The sequence below is a fragment of the Fundulus heteroclitus genome, chromosome 13, assembly GCF_011125445.2.
Source record: "Fundulus heteroclitus isolate FHET01 chromosome 13, MU-UCD_Fhet_4.1, whole genome shotgun sequence".
Taxonomy (NCBI): domain Eukaryota; kingdom Metazoa; phylum Chordata; class Actinopteri; order Cyprinodontiformes; family Fundulidae; genus Fundulus; species Fundulus heteroclitus.
The window spans coordinates 25,321,137-25,347,412 of record NC_046373.1 but is presented as its reverse complement, the minus strand read 5'-3'; the positions used below and the strand labels follow the sequence as shown (position 1 = coordinate 25,347,412).

The window sequence follows — 26,276 nt, the reverse complement described above, 5'->3', positions numbered from 1 at the left end:
TACATTCGTGGCATGAATTGAGAATGCATGTTTCACTGATGCTCTCCTTTCAGCCTGACTGAGCTTGAGCTATTTTGCAAAGATGAATTGGCAGAAATGGCCCTCCTAGTAAATCCCCCCCGAGTATTTACTGTGAGGGGCTGAGTGCAAATGCACACCCAAAGATTTTTAAGTTTATTTCTTCAAAATCTGTCAAATAAACCAAAAACCTTTTGTTTAACTAAGATACTCTGAAGTGTGTGGCTGTAAGTTGAAAAAAAGTAAATGAATACTTTTCAAGGCACTGAGTTATCTTTGTGTATTTTAACGTATTTTTTTTTTTTTAAAGCAGTTTTATATTTTAATTTCAAGAGCTGGGGAGATAAAAATGGAAACGATGGGCTAAGGACAGGATGACTCCAAAGAAGTTAGGCTCAAACACATCTGGATTTACATTTGTAAAAGATCTTAGGGTGTTTCAAGTAAGCCATTATAACAAACCCAAGCTGATTTCATCATGTGCTTTGTTGGCCCTACAGACTAATGTCATAAATGAATGGAGATGAATGAAACGGTAGTAAAGCAGCGAGGGCTCGTGCTGCTCAGGACCCTCCAGTGGTTTCAGTGGTAACTTCACTCTGAAACAAAACCGCTGCTTTAGAAACTGCTATTCCTTCAAGTACAAACACCGCTGGCTCGCGCCTCGTTCTGTTTGCAGCGTGCTCCACGCAGCTCCTACCAACTTGAGCTTGTGCTGAAAAAGCTCTGTGTAAGAGCAACATGAGCTGAAGGATTAAAGCTTTGCAGTCACGACTGATGGAGGGAAAAGTGGGCAAATTATGTGAAATTTTGTGTTGGAGGAATGAAAAGATTGAAGCCATTCATACTCTGCTCCGCAAGCCCGACCTTGAACAATACAAGAGTTTGACAAACTCGGCGCACGTCGTCAACGCCAAGCTGAGTACAGCTCTCCAATTAACCAGCCAGTCACCAAGAAACCTAAAGCTCTTCAAGGTTTTCTGCTCAAAGGACTAATTTTACCCTTTTCACTTTATCAAATTGCCTCCAAAGTTCGATCAGTCATTGAGAGGAGCTTCACTTCATTACGGTTTGATGCCGCCATGTTATCTGATGCTTAAAGGGGCTATTTTGGCTTGGCCTTTGGTTCCCAACGTGTGGTGCTGCAACCCAATCAGCCACCTTCTGGGGCGGAATGGGATGAGGAGGGGCGAATTTTTTATTTATTTTCCCCCAAACACATACTGCTGCTCTGCTGGTAGCGGCAGGTCTTTGCCAGAGCATATTAAGCATTTTTTTTTTTTTTTTTTTTTTAAACATTTAGTTTCTGCTTGTGGCCTAGTTGACTAAAGGTCATGGCATGCAGCAACCTGATCAACCAGCTGTGCCACAGTTGCTTGTATTCTCCTTTATTTTCATTTATAGTTTTGGTTTTTCAAAACTGTTCGCACCTGTGTGAAAATGTCAGGTTCTTGTACCATTAAAATTCCACCAAGAATAATTATTTTAAATTGCTTTCACTCTGAACGTGACTTGGAGGAGAAAATCTAAATATATATATATATATATATATATATATATATATATATATATATATATATATATATATATATATATATATATAAAGGTTGTAGAAAGCAGTGGCATGAGTTTGCATACTGCATACCCTTAAACCACAATATTTATAGTAAATCTGTTTAATCCGGAATAAATTCCAGCTGTTCTGGTAGGACGTTCCTGATTTTTGTTTATTCGCATCCTTTCACTAAATATATAGTTTCCATCAAAAGAATCACATTTAAAGGTATCAGTCAGAAAAAAGTTATAAAGATATTCAACATTAAAATAAAAAAAAAACACTTATGCACTATAGCACACTGAAGACATTTATCAATAGTTGGAGAAATGTGACTCAACAGTGCAGTTACAAAACATAAATGAAAGGAGGGAGCAGTCCATCTTTTTTCTGGCTGAGAACAAATTTCCTCAGCCTCTGGGGAGCTGAGCCCTTACCTGGTCTCTTCACTCAATCAATCCATCAAACGGAGGCTGAACGTTGTGGCTTGAAGATATGAACAAAACCACATCATCTGCAAAAAAGCAAAACTCAGAGCCTGAGGAGACACACTTCTCTCTGCAACTCTGCATTAAGATCTCCTCTAGCCCAACTTTAACCTTGTATGAACCTTATTTTGGTTCTAAACTCAGAAATCAACATTATGGTGTGGACCATTTTGCTTTCCCCCTTTTTGAACTCATTTCAATTGACCCAACTTGCTGTGGTTCTGTGCTTATGGGTCTTCAATAAATGACATCTATCAGATGGAGGTTGCTTGGTGTTATTTTGGTCTGATCGACTGGTGGTAATCTCTTATATTTCATCAGGGTCACCTGGCCCAGGCTGGGATACGAATTAGAATAAATGGAAATAGAGCGACGCACAAAGATCCCAGAAAACAACGAGCAGTTAAGTTAAATCATATGAAAGGCAAGGTACAAACTGAGGTAGTGCTTGACAAAAGGGCAAATTGACCTGGAGCAAACCAAGCAAGTAGTGAAACGTACATTTGTTTTTATCATTAGGGTTCCTTTGATTATTTTCTAAGGGTATTTTTCAGAAAAGCAGAAGCTGTACCTAAAATCTTTAGTCAATGAAGATGTTTTTTTCTCTTTTTCCTTCATTATTTGCACCCTTTTACAATATGAGCTTGTCCCTTTGCAGCCTTCTAAGATCACTTTCCAAATTACAGACCCAGAAATGCTGAGTTTGTTCTGCAATAGTGCAAACATCCAAAGGCGAGGTGCATCTGGAGAACGAGGTGCATCTTAAGATCGCATGCAATCATCTGCATCAAAGGTCTTAGGATTTAAATGTGTTACCACGGGCCAGATGTGCAGTGCTTACTGCCCTGTAGGGTGGTTTGTTTTTCAGGACTGAGTGTTATATTCTGTCTGCAACTTTATCCGGCCAGTAATTCCTTCACTCTGCTGTTGCCAGGGAAAACGCGGGGCCCTCCTTTCTCTTCTGCAAAAAGACCCAGCTGAAATAACCCGTAGGTAAAATCCAACCGTGACGTCCTTTCCGTACATTTCTCAGAACTCTTATGTAACACATGCGAGATTTGGATCTCTATAGGCTTAAGAGGAAGCCGCTGGAAATAGCCTGCCACTCTCAGAAGAGCCGGGTCATACTGCCAGCTGTGTTAATGATGCATTACCACCACGAGGTGCCTGCACAAAGGCGTCCTTTGATCAATCATTTAGCATCCACACAGACTTACATTGAAACACGGACGCACACACATGATGCTTGTGGGTTGTTGGGTGTGTGTTTTGTTTTTTTGTGTGCTTCATGACTGTATGCCTGAGGAGAAGGGTCACGGGGACTCTGAAACCAGGACACTCAGTTTCTGACAGTGTCCTGGTTGTGCCATGACACTCAGTTTTTTTTATTTTTACGGAGAGAACAATTTCAAATGCAAGCGTCATGACGGAAAGTGTGAGCAACGCAGCCTTGAAACTAAACAAGACTCATACATTTATGCAGTTCTTGTGTTCACTCATGGTTTGCGACTGATTCGTATACATCTGCTTGATTCAGCATTTCATAATGCAATTGTCCAGTCCTTGGAATACTATACTAATAAGTGTGGATTTTTCTCCTAAAAATGTGTGGTCTGGTTTGAGTTTTGGTACACGTCTTCTGAAAAGGTTAGACTGCAGGTCGAGGGTTTGGTTTTTGGCCCGACTTCCTCCACACACAAAAAAGCACTCTGACCTTCTGTGCCAGTTCCTCCTGGCTTATTCCGCTTCTCCAGTCATAATTACCACGGCAGATAACAAAATCTCATCTCAGGGTTGTTGACAGAGGACTACTGAAAGAAACGGCCGGTGCAATTGATCCTTCGTCGGACAATGCTTAGAGATCATCTAACAAACAAATGCAGACAAAGACCCAAGATATAACCTCAGCCACTGGATGCCAGAGAATAAGATGCTCAGGAGTAAAACGGACCTCATTTGGAGCTCTTGCTCAATAAAAGGCTGCAAGTTTTGGCAGTGATACAGATGTTATGTTTGTTCAGAGATCTTCGCCTGACTGTGCTGCCAAGATTGAGCAAGCTCTGCTATGGTGGCAGCTGAACAACTTACCGTAATCCTCAGCGAGAAGCTGTGCTTGCAGAAACCTTAAAGCTGGACCTTCCACTTTGAATGTCTTGATGTCTCAGTTAACAGCTTTATTTTCTGTGGAATATTTTTCCTGGCATGTTCCTATCTTGCGTTTTTTGGAGGTAAACATTAGAAGCAGTGATACATTTATTTGTGCCAAAAGGTTCCTTGCCTTCAGGGAATTTGCTCTCAGGCAAATCATTCGCAGGCATTCATACATACAATAGGCTTTTATTTTTTTCCGTTAAGGGCCATGAGAGAAAAAGAAGAAAATAAGCAAGCATCTAAAGAACTCCACGCCAAACTAATGCATGAATGGCTGCTGATATTAATGCACCAGATGCTGGAAACCCGCCTGCTTGCTTTTAATCAGGAGCGCACAGAGTTTACATTTGCAGCTAACGCAACAGAGGAGACGCGATGGTGAATAATACGGCAATTGATGTGATCATATAATAGCAAACCCTATGGAAAGTTATTTGTGTATTTATTCTATATTTTTGATAGTAGCCATCATTTTCATCAATTGGGTTAAGGTTTTCCGTACTGTTTTAACGAGTTTAATCAGCAGAGATTGAAGAATTCGTTGCTTAGTTCCTATCAAGTGCCACCTGGTGTTCAAATGGTGTCACAACAAGTAAATCTGTTATTGGAACCAGACTGGTTAGTAGATAGAGATTACACGTGTTCTTTTTCACAGTTTGTTATTTTTCTGACGGAAGCTGCAAAGTTGGCGAAACACAACGTTTGTGTCCCCACTAAGTGTTTTAGCCATGACTGCACAGGTCTCAGAAAAAAACTGAGCAATGCGGTACCGCGCACGTGACGTCACCGTCTCAAGAGCAACGCCCCTTTTGCCGCTTAGGTAGGGCATACAGGAGAAAACGCATACAGGAGAGAACGCACGGATAACAGATATGACCGACTTTACAGCCGTTAAACTTTCCCAAGACGATGTCCCAGGCACACGGTTTACTGGTCGCACTGTCGAAGAACACACCAACCTTCAGCTCAAACGATGGCTTTAGGTTCGAGGGCTTAAAAAGACTGGAAAACTGGCCGAGTTGATGAACGGTAAGCTTTGTTTTTTTTTTTCCTGCGCGGCGATCATGGCAGCGTCGGCCGTTTTTTTTTTTGTTGTTGTTGTTTGCAATCACCGTCCAGGAATGGGTATATGTTTAATGTTTGTCTCATTTGAAATGTTTTTGAGTAAGCTATCCTGGTAGCAGGCTATCATGTTAGCGCCTGCTACCATGATAGCCTATATGCTATCATGGTAGCAGGCGCTACTTTATTAACATGTCGGCCACCAAAATACTCTTACCTTGACTTGATGTCGCTGGAATTGGGTCAGGATGTTCTTCGGTCGGGCCCTTTCCTCCGACAAAATGCTTGCTACATATGTACTTGAATTTGGTAACTTTTTCCGGGTTGAACTGTTGTGTAGGCCGACCGCCCCGGTGTGCCAAGCGCACACATTTCTCCTTGGCAGTCTTAAAGAAAACATCCTTCATATGCGGCCGATCAGCGTACCTCGAGTCGCTGTTGCACGTTCCATAGCAACAATGTTTAAAAACCATGGTCTTAGATTTGGAAAAAGCAGTCGTTTACCGAGTAAAACCTAGGCTAACGCACGTCTCTTACAGCGAAACAACAGTGAGTTTGCCCCACTGCGTACCACGTGATGTGACGTCATCGTGACGTTGTGTTTCTAAAAATAGCTCGCGCGCGGTACCGCATTAGGACGGTGGTCCTTATCAGTCCATCCCTGCAGGCTTTTCATCAGAAAGCCAGTTTATTTAGTAAAGAAAATTGAAAGCTTGCTCACTCGGAAAGGCGTAACATGGGAGTCATTGCCATCCAAAGAGCTGTGAAGAGAGTCAAGGAGCTGGAGTTCAAGTAGGTTGGCTTTGGTTTGTCTGAAAACGGAGCTAAAGTGTTTTACTGGGTCTTCCTTTAGAGTTTCTTGTATGGTCGAGGCTTGTATTGTCTTCTGTCATCGTTGCAAGTTTCACAGGTCACCGAGTGACTCCGGTTAGCTGGCAGAAATATCATTTTTGAAATCTGATTGGATTAAACTGAGTCTGTCTTTGTTCAGTGTGAATCACAAGATGCCGATCTGTCTCGGTTCGGAGCTGCTGGTGGCCATAAAAAGTTTGTCTTTCTTTTTTGGTAGAGCCTCTTCTTTGCCAAAATATAGACTGTGTCCCTGGCTGGGAGCTGATACGCCCTCCAGCTTGCCCTTGTTCCACTAAAAAGTCTTTAACCACTCCTATTAGCACAATCGGCTCCTTCCAATCTACCTTTTATTCCTCCTAATTTGTCATTTCATTTCCCAGGACATCTCCTCATTCTCTTCTTTTTTTATCTGTCTGCTCTTTCATGGCTTCCCTGGCTCCCTCTTGTGCCCTATTGTTGTTGTTTTCTTCCTTTCCTGCAGTTGGATAAATGAATGGATCCAGTTTCTGGTTAGACTAATAGTTTCCTTTGCCCTTGATGAGGATAAAATCTGATCTTTTTTTGTCTGCAAACTTGCAGTGAACCTAGTTTCGCCCCGCAGAGCCGCTCGGGTTACTTCCGTCTCACTTTCAGTGGAGTTTTTGGTCCAAAATGATTTGATCAGCTTTGGAAGAGGAGAATGCTGGGAGCTTTTTTTTTTTTTTTTTTCGCACCCAAATTTTAATCCTAAATCTTGCATCTGCTTAAAATGTAAATTGGCCTGCGACATCTGTGAATAAAGGAATTTAAGAGGTTGATTTCCTTTCCTCTCAAAAGAACAATTTGTTGCTTCTTGCACAATTGCAAATCATTGTTTACACTGCTGCAGTTTTATTATTTCCTCTATAATTAGAGTGGTGCCACGCTCCAAGTAATCCCCTGCACACAAATACTGTACAAGTAATTACAAGGATGCATGGAGCCGAGCTGAGCCCAACAAAATGGGACGCAGCCAAGCGGCATATGACTCCCCTCGTCAGAAGTTGGCCCGGAGTCCTCAAGGCCGATCCAGTGATGCAGCAAAACATGACACTGTTGTGTTTTTCTTTTCTCTTTTTTTTCTCCTCTTCTTTTTCTCTCTTTTTTTTTCTGGAGCTGGCAGCCGCAGCACTTTTCCTCAGGAAGCGAGGCTGCTGTCGCTGCGCGAATAAAATGCTCCAGCCTGCAGCTTCGTCTGCTTCTTCAGTTCATACTCCCCCCCCCACGCCCTCCCATCCGATCTATTTTCCCTCTTCTTTTTTTGCACATCTCCGTTTCTGTCTTTCCTTTTCCTTTCAGTCTCTTTCTCTGATCTCTAATTTCTGTCTTTCCTCCTACACCCCTCGCGTCTTTTCTCCTTGACCTCTTCGGCGTTGATCCAAAGTTCTTTCTTTTGTCTTCCCTTGTTTCTGGAGTGGTCTCCCTCCACCTTCTCCATATGCACCTTATACATATGCTCTCTGTTCGTGTCTCTTCAACTCCTCCTACACTCTCTGGTTTTCCTGTTGTTTTTATCTCTTTTCCCATCTGCCTCCATCATCTTCTCCCACTTTACTTCTTCCAGGAGCTGCATCTCTGGCAAAGTACTCAAAGCAAAGAGGCATTCAGAGAACTACACAACATTTGGTCACTTTAGAGCCAACTATTGATTCTTTACTGTGTGAAATGTAAGTCTTATTTTATAAGCAGTCTGGGAGTAATTTTAGCTCAAACATAGAGCTCCATGTACTCCTACCTTTGACTGAAAAATGCTCTTTATTCTACATGTACTTTCTGAGATTTGATGCGGTGCCTGGTAGGAATGCACCAGTCAGGCGTTTTCTGGCTAAAACAAAAATCTGGCTCTCTTTGAGGTCTGATCATCAGATTTCCATTATTATTTTTTTTCTTTTCAGGGCTATAACACCCTTCAGAGTAAGTTCTGCAGATCATTTAGTTCAATAAATAAATGGCCATAAAAGCCAAAGATGTTAGAAATAGTGGATTTGAATTAAACAGATTAGATGACGATAATACTGTATTTGTATTTGTGCATCTTGAGGCTTAATCTCTGATTTGTCTAAACCCAAAACAAATGTGTCAAAGCAGTTGCTATTTGTTGATGCATTTACACTTAATAAGCATTTAGAATTTGAGATTTTGTTTCAGTATATGACCTGCTGATCACCAGTAACGGCCAACTGAGGAAATCTGGCATATTCTGGTCACTAGTAAATTGGTTGGTGCATCATCACATTTTGAATATTTAACATTTAAGCAATAATGTCCATGTGCCTAGTTAGTAATGTTAATGCATAACTTTACTTTTCTTAATCACTCAAATTGCTTTTTTTCCCTCATTAAATAAAAAGAACTTTGAGGTTGTCTTACTGGATATGAGCAAGGTCCTTTATTAATTTGGTGGAGTATAAAAGTTCACGTGTCATTTGCAGTTCCCCCCCATCACACTTACTGGAACCACTCCGGTCGGGGGGGGGGGGGGGGGGGGGAAGTGCTAAAAGCCCACGAATAATTTTATATTTCAGCAGCATAACCTTTGACTGAAAAAGTTGGAAAAATCCAACTTTTAATTTGAGGTCATCTGAATGGGGGAGAAAAAACAATAATTGTTTTTTTTACAAAATCACCCCACAGTTAGTGGCTCTCCTAACAATTATTTAACAAAAGTATGAGTGGAGAATTTCTTTTCATTTATATCTTATTTTTGTCCTTGATACACATCTGAGTCAAATGGCCGACGTCCCTCATCAGCAGGTCATTTAGCTCTGCAGAGGCAGGGAAAGAAGGGATGCATCTAAACGTTGCAGAATAGCAGCTATTCAGGCATCACAGTTGGCCACCCCTGTTTTAGACCTATCCCAGGTTCAGCACAACCTTTATAACCTTACAAGCCAGATTAATAACGTGTAGCACTCCTCATTCTGTACATTATCAATCTGGGTCTGCTTCCATCGAATACGTTTGGGGAAAGAAGGGACATTCAGCAGAACTCTCCGAGCTGATTGGGCGAAACGACACCTAGTGGCCGCCTACCAAAGGTTGGTTTTAGCCAATCATGGTATCAAAAGAAAATGTTAGTTGGAGGCATCATGAGAAACCACAAGAAGGTAAAATAGTCAAGACACTTTTTGTTGCACTTATAAAGAAGAAATTGTGGATTCTGACAAAACAGATGAGCTAGCAGCAGCTACATGTTCGTCCTCCTGCGCTGCCATGTCCACAATACCGCAACATGATTAGCCCGAACCGTTTTGGTTCTGTCCCAAACGAGTGAGGCAGGAGCGGGACAAGATGGATTCTCATGTGTTTGTGAAGGCAGAAATACTGCCGGCGAGGTTATGACCTTTAGGCCTATGCCTACGTTTTTTTTTTTTTTTGTTTGTTTGTTTTGTGGTTATGGTAAATTTAAACCGGCATTATAAACACTTTAATAAACCCAAAATATATTAGGTTTTTACACTCAATTGTTCTATAATAATACAATATCCTAGCTGTTTTTATTTTTATTTTAAACAAACGTGTCTTTCTAGCACAGAAAATCAAATCTTGTTGCAGCAGAGTTCAAAATGTCTTTATCTAAAGTTACATTGTTGATTCAGCACCAGGTGTAGGAAAAGATTTTTGGCGGGCCAATAAAATAAAAACATTGGTCATTTTCTTGCCTGGGCCCACTGTCTTATTGATTATTGTATCTATTTATTGTTGACAACATGTACAAAGAACATGTTATCTCTAACCACAGATTATTTGAATCACCATCATCATCAAGATGTCTCCACCACCAAATCTATAGAGGCACAATAAAAGAAACTGTTGTTGCTTCCAGCTCATGTTGACTTGTCCTTATCTATATCATCAATCTTTTCTTATTTTTTTTTTAAATCTTATCTTACCTAACTATTATTTTTTGATTGATCTTTATAGGGAGATGCATCTGTGATGTCATTTTATGCCATATAATGACAATAGAGCTATTCCATTCTTCTAACACATAGACACACTTCTGAATTAATGTGGTCATGTTTTCTCTTTTCGTTGGGCAAATTTGCCACCAAACCAGTCCTACAACATTGTTTGCCAAAGCTGCCAGGACTCTTAAAAATAACAACAATCCCAAAACACAGACATTTTCTGTCCAAAAATGAGCAAAAATCTAATCCCTGCCCCAAAAAAGTGAGATGAAAATAATAGCAGAATAAAACAGAAAAGGCTGGAGTGGCGTATCGGCCGTTGGGTACCGTAATTTTGAGGTATTGCCATCAAGCAATTGAGAAAACCACATTGGTTAGCCTCTGCTGATCAGTCTGCTATGGCACAAATATGCAGAACCTACATTTTGGAGATTTTTTTCATGCTCTCTGTTGTATCATTAATCTTTAATGCAGGGAAGAATTATCTTTACCACCAATCTATAGAGGAAATGCAACACTGAGGCAAATATCTTCAGACCTCGTATACCTCAGACAGCAGAGTCTGTTCTGTACCTTGGTTTTTATGGGCATATCGTTTCCTTAGTCAACAACACTTGTACTCTTATAAGAAAACCTCATTAGTTGCAGCAGGAAATAAGCAGCAATGTAAATGCATGAGATTTGTATTAACATTGGATTAGTTCAGTCTCATTGCGCAGTGCACTGCTTCAAACCAAGGCTCTGGAAACTCGGCTATAAACTAAGCAACGAGAAGCCGATCAAGACTGCAAGAGCATGAAATATGTCCAGCATTTATTGACACGTGGGACAAATAACAGCATGCCTAACACTAATTAGGTACTGAAATACCATTTTTTTTTTCCTGGAAAGAGGGTGTATCATGCAAATTGTCAGGCCAAGTGTTTAAAACGTTTTAAATGTCCTTTTTCCTCTTTTCTCTAGTGCTACCTCATATATTTCAGGTAGACCTCCCTGCTTCTTTCTTCTGCGTCTTTCTCTTTCTTCTGTTTAAAACTTCTTCCTGTTCTCACTCATCTTCTCCTCCATCCTGTGGGCCAGGCCATGGCCTAGTTTGAACTGCTCTCTTTTACTAACTTCCCTTCTTTCTTTCACCGTATCTCAGTCTTTTATTTTGATGTTTTATCACTCTCTTCCTTTTTGTCCCCCGGTTTTCAGGTATTTTTCACTTACCCCTCCTCCTCATGACTTCCCATATTTATACATACCTGCCGTCCCACTTCCCTCCTTTTTCCCATCCCCATCTGTTTTTATCTCACTGTCTCTGTGCCATTGTGTGGATGATCGCTGTCAGGAGATCTCATCACTGAGTCTCTCTTATTACATGATTACAGGGTAATTATCCTGTGAAGTTGTCTTTGCCCGAATCTATGAGAGACGACTAATGTCTTTTTAATGGGGTTTGGAGTTTGGAGACTTTAGATTTTTTTTTTTTCGCATCTTTTGTAGTTTCTGTGGACTCTTCAAATTTATTGCATTTACAAGCAGTCGGCCTGGAACACTGTGTCCTGATTAAGTGGCAGCCATATTTCAGATAATATTTTAAGAACGGTGTCTCTCTGTCGTCAGTCGGACTCCTCTCGTTTTTAACTCCAGGCAGTCTGGCTTTGTCACAAGGTGCTTTTAATTTGCCAGCATCTGATTAAGGCTGACGTAACGACGCTCCTGCAAGGTTTGGACATGTACCGGCACAGAAACCTGGCTTGGACTTTAAAGGAAATTGAGGCTGATGTCACTCGCCAACACTGAAATCTTACGGTTTAACTCATTGTTGTCTCTCTCTTGAATGTTCAACCTAATCAGGTCCATTCCTGAGGTGTAAGCAACATTCATTTTGTTTCCTAAAGCAAAGAAAGGTTTATAAAGGGTGTGCAAATCTGCCCATTTCTTAATTTAAGCCTTGAAAAGTCCATCCAGCTGTTGCGGTGCGCCGACCTGAGCTTGTGTCACAAAGGTTGCCGGTTCAGGAGGAAAACCCAACAACAACATTTCATGTGTGATTTCATTAAATGTATTAATATAGTGCATAGTGGCAAAGGGGAAGGAAAAGAATATATGGGGGTTTCGAAATGCAATTCTTTACAAAGTGTGAACTACATTTTTATTCAGCCTCTCTTGCTCTGATACCACTGATTAAGCGCCAGTGCGACCATTTGCCTTCAGAAGTAATCTAATTAGTGAAAGGAATCCTTCCGAGTGGAATTAAATCACAATATTAATTTATCTTCCCTTTGTGCACAAACGTGATATAGATTTCAGTTGACAGTGGTGGAGAAAAGGAGGAGAAGAGTGATTAAAAAACGTGTGTACCGTCATCGCAACTATCAACGACAGTGGTGCAATTGTTAAAGCTATGGAGTCGCAGGCAAAAAGCTATGTGTGGCAGAAAATAAAAACTGCACATTGTGCTTAACACACCATCGACCTGGCGAAATCTTGTAGTGGCAGCATCATGCTGTGATGGGATGGCTGATGGAAATATGAATGGCATAATACTTGGGATTGTAGTGAAGGTTTACCTTCTGGCAGGATAATCCCAAACATATAGCGACAGCTACCCTGCACTCTAAGGTTCAGACCTAAACTTTAGTTAAGAATCCATGGCAGTATGGGAAAACTGATGATCTCTGATGGCATAACAGGAACAGAGTTTTTGCTGCTGCAAATTCAACTAAATGTGGTTCTGCAAGACATTCGTTGACGGGGGCAGAATGAGAATGTGCACGACATTTTTACATTGTTTGTTTTTTGAAAAACATCTTTGCGAAAGCAAGCTTCCTTTGTCTACAGTTCAGCAAATATGCACTACTTTGGTGTATCACGAGAAAATGTAACAAATACTTATAAGTTTGTGGTCGTATCATTCCAAAATGGGAACATTTTCTAGGGTTCACTGTATGTAGTCACTGTATGTAGAGAATCTGTTCAGAGCTTGGGTAATGCAGTTTTCTTGCTCTTGCATCTGTTTTTATATCTTTATGGTTTGACAGTGAATAATTGACGATCATTAAGCATCATTTCCCCCTCTCTGTTTGTCCATGCAGCTTGAGCCCCGCTGCTGTCTGTGATGCCCTCCCATGACGCCCAGGCTGGGAGCTGACACTGCCGGTGAGCGGGAGACGCCACTGCACAGCCGGTCCTGGGCCCGCGCCATCCGCTGGTTTTCACCCTCGCTCTTGCACACTGGAGACTACTCCTCCCCCCGCAAACCAGTATCCACAATCATCAGCTACAGTCCACCTCAGTAAGGTTAGCTTAAAAAAACAAACCGACACCCTCGTTCACCAGCACGATCAGCCAAAATCCGCCGGCTCATCAACACAATCAGCAGCACCAGCAAGCTATTACCACCACCAGCAGCAGCAGCACCAACAGCCATCATGTCTAGCCGTAGAAAGTCCTCCACGCCTTGCATGGTCCGGGTCATAAGCGACCTGCCCGAGGAGCAAGAAGATCCAGAAGATGTGATGGATGTGGAAACACTGGCAGCCAACGTCAAGCCAGCGAACAAACAGTCTGAACCACCGGAAAGCAACGGAAAGCAGGATCCACGGCGGGAGAATGCAGACAAGGGGGCATTTCTAAAACCGGTGGAGACACAAAACCTTGAGCCATTAGTACAAAAGGTGGAGTCCGATAAAGCAGATCAAAGTCAGGACGCGGAGAAGGCAGACATGGGCGGACTGAAAGACAAAGAAGCTGAATCCGAACAGGTGTCGGAGAAAAAGCAGCCGAGGGGCTACACGTGCAAATACTGTCCGTTTCAGACGCAGAATCTGAGCGACTTTAAGGAACACGTGGACTCCAGTCACCCTAACGTCATTCTGAATCCACTGTATCTCTGCGCCGTGTGCAACTTCAACACCAAGAAGTTCGACTCGCTCACAGAGCATAACGAAAGCCAGCACCCAGGGGAGACGAGCTTCAAGTTCAGAAGGATACAAAGGAACAATCAGACTATCTTAGAGCAGACAATCGAAGGCAAAGACAATTCAGCTGAATGCAAAATGACAAACGACCAAGGCGAAGGCAACAGCAGCTCTGCGCTGCCACAGTGCGTTTCTGCAGCAGTAAAAACGCCCAGTAACATGCAATCACTCTTTGGAGGAGCAGACCTTCAAAGCCAGCTGGATGGTTTGATCCAGAAGGATCAGATCACAGCATTGAACATCAATGGCACGGTTATCATACCTGAACCCACCATGCTCCAAGGGCTCTCTCATGTCACCCCAATGCTTCAGCGCCCACCCAACTTTAACTGTGTACCAAAAATAGCTGTTCCCTTGAACACCACCAAATATAACCCTTCCTTGGACGACAATTTGACGTTAATCTCCTCCTTTAACAAGTTCCCTTACCCGACTCACGCCGAGCTGTCATGGCTCACCGCTGCCTCCAAGCATCCAGAGGAGCAGATCAAAGTCTGGTTCACCACCCAGCGGCTGAAGCAAGGCATCACCTGGTCCCCAGAAGAGGTGGAGGAAGCCAGAAAAAAAATGTTCAACGGTTCTATTCCCCCTGCGCATCACACGTTTACCAGCCCCATAGCTCATCCCTCTGCCAAAGCCTCCAAGCAGCCAGTCGTTCACACGACTGTCGAGCACCCAGGTCAGGTGCGGACGACTGTGTCCAGCGAGTTGAGTATCGTCTCCACCACGAGTTCTCCAGCAGGGGTGACGATAGGTTCCGGCCACAACCTTAAACGCTCCCTGCCCACGCACCTGGCGTCACCGCTTGGTCCCGAGGCAAAGCGGCCCATCATGGCGGTCGCCCCCCATTCCGGTGACCCCAAAGACAAACTTCTGATGGCTCCTCCACCACCACCTCCGCCCCAAAAAGACCGCCTACCGATGGCTCCACCACCGGTTCCTATGGAAATGAAGAGACCCGGAGCAGCTCCGCTACTCAACGCCGAAATGAAGAGGCCATCTTTCCCTGTGCCTTCAATGCTGCCACCATCTTCATCGTCGTCACTATTGTCGTCCTCCAAAGGGAAGATTCTCTCTGCAACTGGAAACTCCAAGACAAAGCCAGTAATCTCTTTGCCCTCTATGGTGTTTCCTGAGTCCTTAACAAGGCCGATGATAGCTCCTCCGCCTATCTATGCCCCACCATTTAAAAACTCTTTGCTTGTACCCCGTACTACGACCATTAGCCCCAAAGAAAAGCTCGCTAATACTCACCCTTTGCCTGATCTGAACGTCCCAAACTCTCCTCCGCTGATAAACTCTCACATAAGGCGGCCGCCCATCATCCAGACGGTTCGCAGTCCGGCTAAAGTCCCTTCGCAAATTCAGGGCTTCCCTCTGGACGGCAAGAAACTAAAGGAGCATCAGAGTTTGGACGTGAATGCCGGCTACCCCAGGGGAAATAAGATTGTGGGTCCTCTGACGGAGGCCAATGGGACGTCTCGTATGGATGGTAAATTGTTCCAGGACCAGACGTTCCCTGCTCACAATAACGGGATCATACATCTGGATGGCGGCGATGCGCCAGCGCCCCAGAAACAAGACTTTAATCAAAAGTCCTCCGTAATGACTCAGTTCCCTTTGCTGGAGAGGATGAAAGGAAAAACAGCGAAGCAACTGAAGGTCTTGGAGGAGAATTTCTTGCGCAACAGCTTCCCCACACACAGCGACGTGGACAATCTTGTGGCCACAACCCGCCTGTCTCATCAGGAAATCGACAGCTGGTTTGTGGAGCGCCGCGCACTACGCGACAACCTGGAGCAAGCCCTCCTGAACTCCATGGGCACCAAGAAACTGGGTGTCAGCGGTATCCCTGGTATGGTGGAGAAACAGCTACATCAGCAACCGCATCAAACTATACAGCTGAACGGGGTCCACAAAGCAAACACTAATGTGGTCAATCTTAAAAGCCCTCCGTTACCTTCCCATGCCCTCTCCATCCCCAACTTAAATACCTGCTCAGTGCCTCCAGACGGCCGATCACTGGCACTCCTCAAGGACGACTTTGCTCAAACACGGTGGCCTTCCCCTGAGGAGTTACACCAGCTGGAGGGTCGGAAAGGACTCGCTCGCTCCGAGCTCGCCCGCTGGTTCACCGACACTCGGCTGCAGAGCATGGAGCTGACGGAACTCTTTCACAACAACGGACTAAACGGAGGGCAGGGCCAGCCCGTGTGCTCCCCCGAGAGAACCTCATCCAGCATCATCCAGCGATGTCAGGAAGGAGCCGTCACCAACAACAAGGTGCTGGAGCTGGAGCTGGGCTGGCTGTTGGACCAGCGTTCCAGCAGCCTCACCAGTCAGCAGCACACTGAGCTCCAGGACCAGTTTGCTGGCAGGTACTTCAGTCTTATTTCTCATTTAAGTATCTGGGTTAGCATTTAAGAATTGGTTTGTCTTAATGGTTCAAAATGAAATAGTTAAGTAACCAAGTAAAAGTACAAGTAAAGTAAAGAGCCTATTCCGTACTAAGTAGTTCTTGAGGGCTTGATTATGTGCCTCGGACTTCTGGTAAAAAATATAGAAATTTGAAAATGCCAAATATAACGTATATACTCAACACTAAGTTGCTGAACCACTGAAAAAGCACATTTTTAACTGTTTAATTAGCACAATCTTAAGTCCTGAGTAGAAAAACAAAAAGAGGACTGAATGAGCTAGCAATTTCTAAGCACTGTAAATAATATAATAATAATTTGGAAAACCTTTGATAATTTTAGTTAAAATTGTAAGATACTTAAAACATTTCTAAGTTGTTTTTGTTGTAAAAATCTAAAGCCCATTTCCATGTTTTTGTGAAAGCATAAAAACTGAGATATTTGGAAAAAATAAAACATTGACTGAATTTTTTTACACTAACAGATTGTTTAAAACAATCCCTGTATTTTTAAAATGACAACAAAATGAAAACAAAACAGAAATCACAACAATGTATCATCTTGGCTACATGTGTTGTGAGGACCCTTGTAGGGTTTGTGACGTGTATTCGTTTTATTTTTCAGTTTGGAAAATATTTTAGTAAATCTGTGTCAAAAATTAGATTGGACAATAATGGCAGATTTTTACCACATGAAAACACACGTTGAAACCCAGAAACTAACAGTGGGTGTACTTTCCTACTAACAGGATTGTACACTGAAGTAAAGTTGATTCAAATTAAATCAAAAATCTAATTTAAAACAAAATTTGGTAACAAAAGAAACAGTGTAGAAATCAATCCAAGTATATACAAACAATAATACAAGAAATACAAAAACTAATTTCAGAAGAAAACAAAACATAGTTTTGATTCCATTGGGTGCACCGACACCTACGTATTTATAAACTACTAATTCTAAGTTATGAGAACACTTTCACTTTTGATGTGATGTCATTAGATGTTGGCAGATATATATTTATGAAATCAATACATGATTTTTTTTGCCTGTTAAAAGCCAAAATTGGTTACACACTGTCCCTTTAAGAGTTCAGCTTCAGTCTGCCACATCCAAAGCTCACCTGACCTAGGTGACCTTTTGTTGTGTGGACTGATGACATTTACATGTGAATGACAGCTGGAACAACATGGTAAATATCTGAATTAGTGGCAACAGGGCTCTATTAAAAGCTTTGCCGATCCAGTATATCTTAAGTTTGCCTTTAAAACTTTTAATGCTCCCGGCTGCCCTCAGGTCCCGAAGAAGGCTGTTCCACAGTGGAAGCCAACGGTAATTAAAAGATTCCTCACCATAGCTGTCAGGATGAATAAAATACCTGCATCTGCAGACCTGGGGGAACTGACAAGATGTCCAGAGCAAATACAACAAATATTTTGGACTACGCCCATTTAAAGCTCTAAAAAAAAATTTATTTAAAAGAATCTTAAGCCACAGGAAAACAGTGCAGAGACCATAAAGTCAGAGTAAAGTGGAATCTCTTTTCTGGGCCTCGTGGAGCTGGGTTTTGTGTTTATCCCAGGGATGAGATGCTTTTTCTTGGAAGACAAGACAGAGCAAGCATTAAAATAATCGATTCTTCAGGTGACATCAGCACGTGTGAAGATTTCTGCTGTGGCTTGGAAGAACACACTGATTTTGTCTGGCAATGTTCTGCGACTGAAGGAATGTTGTCTTCATTATGTTAATAATGAATGATCTCGATTTGAATCAAGAGTAATGCCAATCTTTGTCACACCGCTCGGTGGTTGTTGTGCCTGAGCACCTAATTTGGTGTCAGGTTTCTCCCCCGCGTGTGTGTCTGTTAGAGGACCAACGACTACAGCTCTGCTTTGTCCTGGTTGAGCGGTAGAAAATTAATAGTCAGGACTATTGTGTCAAGACCAGCTTGCAGGGTTACTCACTTGAGCCTCAGCTTGAAATCTTCAGCTTTGCGGATGAGATAAAACGTATTCATAATAGGTAAGTCTATTTGGATTTAATTCCCAAGGTTGATAAATTTCATCATCCGATATCCTCTGAACTCTGGTTTTAATTTCACTTCTTCCCTAATTTTGCGCAGCCGATGTTTACTTAAATATTCTATTATCTTCGGCGAAATCTTCTGCCCACAGGCACTTTTTTTCTGGTTACCTGTGCAACCAAAATGAATTTGTGCTTCCCCCTCTATGGGTTTGAGCTGTTGTTGTTTTTTTCTTTTTCTTTTTTTTCTAGTTACCATATTAACATTGTTTTCAAGGTATTAACCTACAAATATACGGGACATCATTTAGTCTTCCTTCCTATCGAGCAGCTTGGGACATGTTTGGCCAGATAACACAGCCATTAGGTTGGAAACCAATATCTGCACAATAATTTGGCAAGCACTTTATTCTTCCCAGGAGTGAGCTCTGGATTCAGGCTCCGTCGCTGTAAAAAAACAAAACAAAAAAAAAACAACAACCAAAGAAACAACCAACAAAGAAACACAGTGGGAACTTTCACTGACGGCACAATTAAATCCTTCTTGCTGCTGAAATCAAACTCTTTAATGCGTAAAGTATGCAAAAATGCAGAAAACTTGCGCCACGGTTTAGCTTTAAATTAAACTAATTCTCTGTTTTATGTCCTAATGTAATATATAATGATGGTAATAAATGATATCCCAGTTTTCTGCACAGTGAAAGCTTTCCACACGCAGTTCACTATTTTGTTGTTGAAATTGAGAGCGTGGCATTATTTTAATGATTAGTTTCTCCTCATTAATTAAAAAATGTTCCACTTATGACCCACTCATATTAAGTGTAATAGTGGGCAATCAACTCATTACCCTAAATATCAAAAAAGTAATTAAAAGCTACCCTCTAGATTCTGGGAAAAAAAAGTAAATTTTTGACAAAGCCACTTTTATATTAAGTTTTCCATGTAGGTTGAAAATATTTGGGTTAAATAGAACATCCATAACAGCGACAAACAAGACAAGACAATACTCTCTGAATCTGTTATCTTTGAACATTTAATTTAATTTTTTTTTTTGCAAATACTTAATTTTTCACATTCAGTCTTAAAAATAATAATCATTTTAATTTCTGTATCAATTTCTATGTTGTAGCAATGGATCTTACATGAAGGGAAAAGCCTTTATAGCCTTTATAAATATATAAATATTCTAATCTATGAATAGTTTTGAATTTCATTATTTTAAATTGATAAAAACATATGAAAATATGTTCTTGTTTGTTTTTATCTAACATTTATATAACCAGGATATTCCTTAACATCTCTTATTTTTTTAAAGGAAAACATAAAGAGATGCACGATTAAAACGTTACAAACTAAAAGTTAGACATTAACATCCAAACAGGTAAATAAAAGCAAACCAGTCAAAGTCACCACAGTACCAGTACTAGGTCCAGTTTAGGAATATCGTCTCAGTTGCAGAAGTCTCCGTTTGAGCTTTAGATTCTTCCAGAATACAGAGAATCTTCCAGATACACTGAAAGTTAATCTACAAACAAAGTGCAAAATAGGAAAATAAAACAACAACGGTTGTGGCAAGTTTAGAATAAAAATCCCTGGTACTTTAAAAAGGACATATATATATATATATATATATATATATATATATATATATATATATATATATATATATATACTAATTTGTTCCACAAATTAGTAATAAAACATAATGAGCACTGATAAATAGAATATGAAGTACAGATGAAACATTGTGCATATAGCATCACCATAATCCAGAATATTCCAGTCTGTCACCTGAATTTTTATTTATTTTTTTTTGCCTGAGAGATGAATTAAGACAAACCCTATTTTGAGAATAAAGGTTAAACGTGACCATGAGGTATATCTTTAAATGTTATCATCTATAGTTATATGATCCACGCCCCACCTGTCCCAACCCCTCCGCATAAGAATCAACATTAAGCACTACAGCTGGTCAAAGGTGAATTCAGCCTCTATAGCTGTAGACGCATTCTTCCAAAAGTATTATTAAAAACTGAATTATGGTCTAAACCTGAGCCTTCAGGGTGAAAAATCCCCTTAAACATGTACATGTATTCATCTGCTAAAAAAAACAATGTTCTGTATCTGAACAGTACCTTTTATTAAAAAAGAATGTATATATTAAAGACATATGGCCCCTACATTGCGTAACTTTGGTATTCTTAACCTCATATTTAAATAAAATGTCATATCTGTAATGCACTAAATTTAGATAGATAATATAGAAAAAAATTACTCAACAGCAGCAGTTTGAACAGAGATCTTTAATTTTTAGCTAAAAGTAAAGAGTGAAACCCCCTCAATTAGTGGGCAATACCTTAATTTGTAAAATATGTAATTTGTAAAGTTCTACCTATTATTTATATCTATTTAAAACAATTTGACATACAATACTGAAAATATTTTTTTATGGCATGTTTTAGCCACGGTATTAAGATGTGTTCTGACCTATTTATATAGAAGCAAAAAGCTTTAAAGATGACTGTTTATTCCTGACATTAAAATTTAAAGTGATTAAAACTGAGGTACAGACTCTAAATGCAAATAAACGCCTAGCTGTCACTCAGTCAGTAAGTCCACTAGTATTCTGACGTTTCAATGGGGGGGGAAAAGAAGTTGGAAAGCTATTTACTACAAAAATGGCAAAATGAAGACGTTGTTTTTATTTAAATTTCAACACAACTGTTTTTTTTTTTAATCCACTGCCAAAAATAACATTACAAAACTATTGTTTCCTCACTTGCCGACATTTTTTTTTACAAGCCTCTTTTGTCAATGGGACAAGTCTTATTGATCTGTAACATTTATCACGGTCAGCATACAAAGTGAAGGATCTTTGAACTTTCCTATTTGTGCAATCTTTTCAGATCATATGTTTTCCCTCTTCTGCTCACCTTTGCTGGTTCTCTGTAGGATTAGATCTAAGGAATGAGACTGGCTTGAAAGAAGGATGATTTGGTCTCTGGGGACCCACTTTATGTTTTCTGGAAGGCCTGACTAGATATTTATTTAAAATCTCATGGTATTTCACTTGTTCATGTAGTCAAGCTCTATAACAGGTTTCCCAGGACATTTGGAAGAGAGGCAGGCTAACATCTCCACAGATACTCCACCATATTTAACAGGGGCTTTTCCACATATTCATTCTTTGAACCGCCTTGCAAAGGCTGACATAAATCTCAGTTTTAGTCAAATCAGATTAAAGAAAATAATTCCAACAGACTTTACCAAACTCTAAAAAATTTTATGATGTTGATGATGGAAAAAAAGGCTTTTCCAGACTCCTAAACAACTGTGTGACACATAGATGGTCAACGGTAGTTTTATTGTCCCTGGTGGGTAATTAATCTGCAGCATGTCCGCTTACCAAAGAAAGAAAGAACTAAACAAAAACAGAACAGCCTCAACTCAATCAGTCAGCATAAAAAAAATCAACAACACATGATTTTTTTGTTATTAATGACAGTAGCTGCAGATATAAGATCTTCACTGCAGGAACTTGATTCCCACAACCTGAGGGAAGAAGTTGACCACATGCCTTGCTAAGCACGGCCATTTGATAGGAACAGATAGACTTCTTTTATTGTCCTTATACATCACTGTACAATGAAACTGATTCAGCTGTCACTGTTTGAGAGCCAAGAGCCACAAGGTGGTGTCTAATGGTAAAGCAACAGATCCAAAGATGCCTCTTTTGGCAGAAGTTTTCTAACAGTGAGCCGTTCGGGAGTTTTGGTTTTCCTTCTTTACCCTCCCCCTCAGTGAGCTTGACGATGGGAAGTTAAACTTTGGTTTACGGTCAGTGGCAAAGAGAAATGGGTGTTTCTGGCACAGAGTCATGGATTACTAATTAAAAGTCCCTTCGTTCTCTGACAAACTAAAAATGTAAATTTTTACCACTGACATGCTAAAATGTGTGGTTTACCGTATAAATCATACATCCGTTGTCTACACCCACTTATCCACGCAGGGTTTAGTGGTCCAGTAGGGAAAGGGAGAGGTGGGGTGCACCCAAGTCAAGTCACCAGTCAATCACAGAGATGTGCAGGACAAACAACCATGCACACACACAATCATGCCTCTGGGTAATTTAGAGAGACCAGTCAGGCGTTTTGACTGTGGGAGGAAGCCGGGGTACCCAGGGAGGACCCACGCGTGCACAGGGAGAACATGCAGACAGATCTCAGGTCAGAATTCAAACCCAGGACCTCCTTGCAGCAAAGCGACAGTGCTACCAGCTGCACCACTGTGCAGCCTTATTAAACCAGTGTACTCAGATTAAATGTTTTGTTCTTGCACTTTACACAACTTTGCAATTAAGAATTCAGGTACTGGAATAAAAAAAATTAGTTTATTTTCACGCTTGTCACACAGCTTTTTGGGAGGATACCGGCAAGTGCAGAAGGCGGCGTGTTTACATTAGTTTACTTAAAATAAAAGATGTTCAATTTTCTCTAAATTAATACTTTTACTGTGAAACATCCAGATGTCAAAGTTATTTTTATTACAAAGATTTAATAAAACCTAAAAATTATCATTGTCCAAGTGGAGAGCCAGTGAAACTCAAGTGGCACATTAAGCTTGGCTGTGTTTAGGAACCAGAAAAGGAACTTATTGGTATAATCGTTGCCGTAACTGTGGTGTTAAAATTGATCCTACAGACTGAGGCAGCAGAGTATGGCCGAAATGAAGAACGGGGCTCAGAACGGGACCCAGAACGGGACCCAGAACGGGGGAGTCATGGGAGGAGCGCGGGAGGTGTTCGGGAGCTGGCTGGAGGACGGACCTCTGAGGCGAGGACGGGAGCTGCTCTTGGACAGAGACAGGAAGATGGCAGAGGAGACATCTGGCCGTCTTACCGGATAAAGGCGAGAGGTCGGTGTTCTGTTGTCCGTCAGCTGTAAAAGTCTGCATTTCTTCTACGTTGTATCACAAATGTCTCCAACGTGGCTTCAGGGGGGAGTTTTCAGACTGAAAGAAGTGTTGACTGATCTGAGGAATTAGTCAACCTAAGGTGTCGCTTTCGACCAATCAGGTTGAAGAGTTCTGCTGAATGTCCCTCCTTTCCCTGAACAGATTGAATGGGTGCAGTCCCACATTTATGATGTGCAGCATGAAGAGCACTATACATTATAAATCTAGCTGGCCAGGTTATAAGAAAAAAGGTGATTCAGATAAAAATATTCTGTTCATGTTAGAAAGGCAAACATTTTAATTAAACCTGCAGCTGCATTTACGTCCCACATACCATTTATTAATGAATTCTTTCTTTAGTGGCAAATTTCTTATGCTATAAAATGTCAGAAATTGCTGATAAACTTCCATTTGGGCACAGAAATATTAATCACACTTTTTCAGGGACATTCTTTTTTTTTTTTTTCTTCTGTCTCGTTAGAAGTCTGATTTAATTGGATGCAAATGTTTCTTATGGAATTTACTGTTTGAAAAAGACTTTTAGAAACATCTCTCCCCCTCATCTAACCAAAAAAACGCTTGTAAGATATGAACAAATTCTTACAATAAGGTAATCACTAAACATATTGATGGTGCTCATGGCCCTTAAAGCACTTTTTTTCTCCCTCTTTTATATATTGCTATTCGGTAGATTACTCATTAGTAGTCATTGTCTTATCAGTAGCAGACAGGCAATAAAACAGCCTCAAGAATTTTTTATTGTTGCTGGTTTTTGCTTTTAGTGGTAAACTATTCGCTGACCACTGGTCACTGTGTGAACAGTTTTGATTTGTTTTACAGAAGGATGGACACTTATGTTGTTTATTGTTATTATTTCTCTTCAAAGCTTTTTTAGAACACTGCACAACACCGCACACACCAAAAGCAAGATTATTATTATTTGCATTAGATTCAAGTATATTCCAGATTGAATCCCTCTCTTTGTTATTACTAAGTTTATATATGACACTTTTTGCTCAACTATCTCTTAAATTTAAATCAGAAATTTTTAACTTCTCTTAGACACCTCATTTTGTCTATAACACTCCAGTTTGATCGTTTAGAATACCAAAAAGTGCAGAGAACAGTGATGGCATTTATTTGGGAGAGGCACACTAGTGGTCAGAGATTACTACCCGGTGATAAACTCTACTAGAACATAAATTTGAAGTCTTGCAGATCCAGACTACATTCCTTTATCTGTTTTTTTCTGCAGTAAAACCCTCGTGCCTGCGCATCTGACAAAAAAAGAGCTAATTGGCCATGGGCCGATGAAGTAACCAATTAGAGACGAGCATGAAGTCACATGGAGGCCAAAGGTGTTAGGACGTACACACACACTCATCTGTCCAGAAACCCTCGGCATTGAAACATAGAAATCAGGAGGCCTACAGAAAACAATAACTGCAAATAAACCCTAAAGGAAATGGTGAAAAATCAAAAGTCAGACACATTTTCTCAGAACAGATATGATAATTACTTATTATTTTGTAATTTTTGTTTACTGGGCCAACAGTTTTGTTTTACTGTTTTGATGGGGCGTCGCCGTAGCGCCTCCTTTTGACAAGCCGCCATCAACGTTTCCATCAATGTTTTTAATGTGTATTTTGAAGTATCACATTAGAAGGGGTTGATGGAAAAGACAGAATCCGAGCTAACGTAAGTTTTTGCGCTCGCTTGAGGTGGTTTTCTGACTTTTTCGAAAAACAGTAAATGCACTAAAGAGGAGATGGAAACACATTAATCAAATCAGATCAGACGTAGCAAACATTTACCTCACATGACTGATCAGCTGTTTCTGTTGCCCGCATCTTCTCGGATATTCCCATAATGCTCAAAAACATGTCTGGAAGCAACATCTGGTACATGTGGACCGACAAAGAGATGCAAGCATTTCTAAGTCTCATCAGTCAAAAAAAAAAAAGAACTCTGCACAATCATTGAAACCTCGCTCCTTTACTGATCTGTGGTTCGTGCTAGTTAGCAGCATATACTCCCTGTTCATTACAGCCAAAGTCAACGTATGACGACATTACGCTGTGCGTCTCCTGGTTAATTCCCTACAAACCAGTGAATGGAAACACGTCTGATGCACATTTTACTTTTTGCGATATTTTTAAAAGTTCACTCAAAATTTGAACGAGAATAGGATGGTAACACAGCTACTATGAGATGTCACCTTTAGCACTTACACAACCGTAACCCCATTTTTACAGACGTGACAATTTGTAGTCTAAAATGACTAAAATTGAATATATCTTCACAACTAGAAGAGCTGTATATATGGTCTTAAAAAAATCTAAGACTTGAATTTATTACACAGGTGTCATAATAAACTTTTGTTTAACCGTGTGCGAGTAAATCCACGCAGATCACAGTTTTGACATTTTGCCAAGACCTGTAAACATTTTCCTATTCAAAGAAGACAATACAATGGAAATTAAGTTTAACCCTAAACACAATGCTCAATTATAATATCTCAGCACCCCATTGGTTGATCTGGACACCTCAATCAACCAGTCAGAGTCAGGAGAATTTAAAGGTAACACCCAGAAAAACCCTTAGAAACAGTCAATTAAGCTGTGAAAGGAAGACAATCCCAAAGATATTAAATGTTAACAATACTCTTCTTCCCTCTAAAACCTCTTTGTCTTTATGTAAACAACCAAGACCTCTGTGATCCATTTCAAACTATCACAGAGTAACAGGAGTAGACGTTAGCATTGTTATTTAGGAGCTGAAATCTAACTTATGACCACAAAACCGCAAAGGTGAGACACACTTTATGATTTATTCTTTTCTTTTTTTTGGTTTCTCATATTCTG

General features: G+C 40.7%; 1 protein-coding gene across 2 annotated transcripts in view; it reads left to right on the top strand.

Moving 5' to 3' along the window:
* LOC105915858 (zinc fingers and homeoboxes protein 2) overlaps nt 1-26,276 on the top strand; it is a 188,006-nt gene that overhangs the window by 148,265 nt on the left and 13,465 nt on the right. For both annotated transcript variants that reach the window (XM_021309308.2, XM_021309309.2), the window contains exons 3-4: nt 13,139-16,401; nt 23,160-23,373. In XM_021309308.2, the coding sequence (XP_021164983.2) occupies nt 13,475-16,401; nt 23,160-23,364 (3,132 nt within the window). In that variant the 5' untranslated portion in view covers nt 13,139-13,474 and the 3' untranslated portion in view covers nt 23,365-23,373. The remainder of the gene's footprint in view (nt 1-13,138; nt 16,402-23,159; nt 23,374-26,276) is intronic.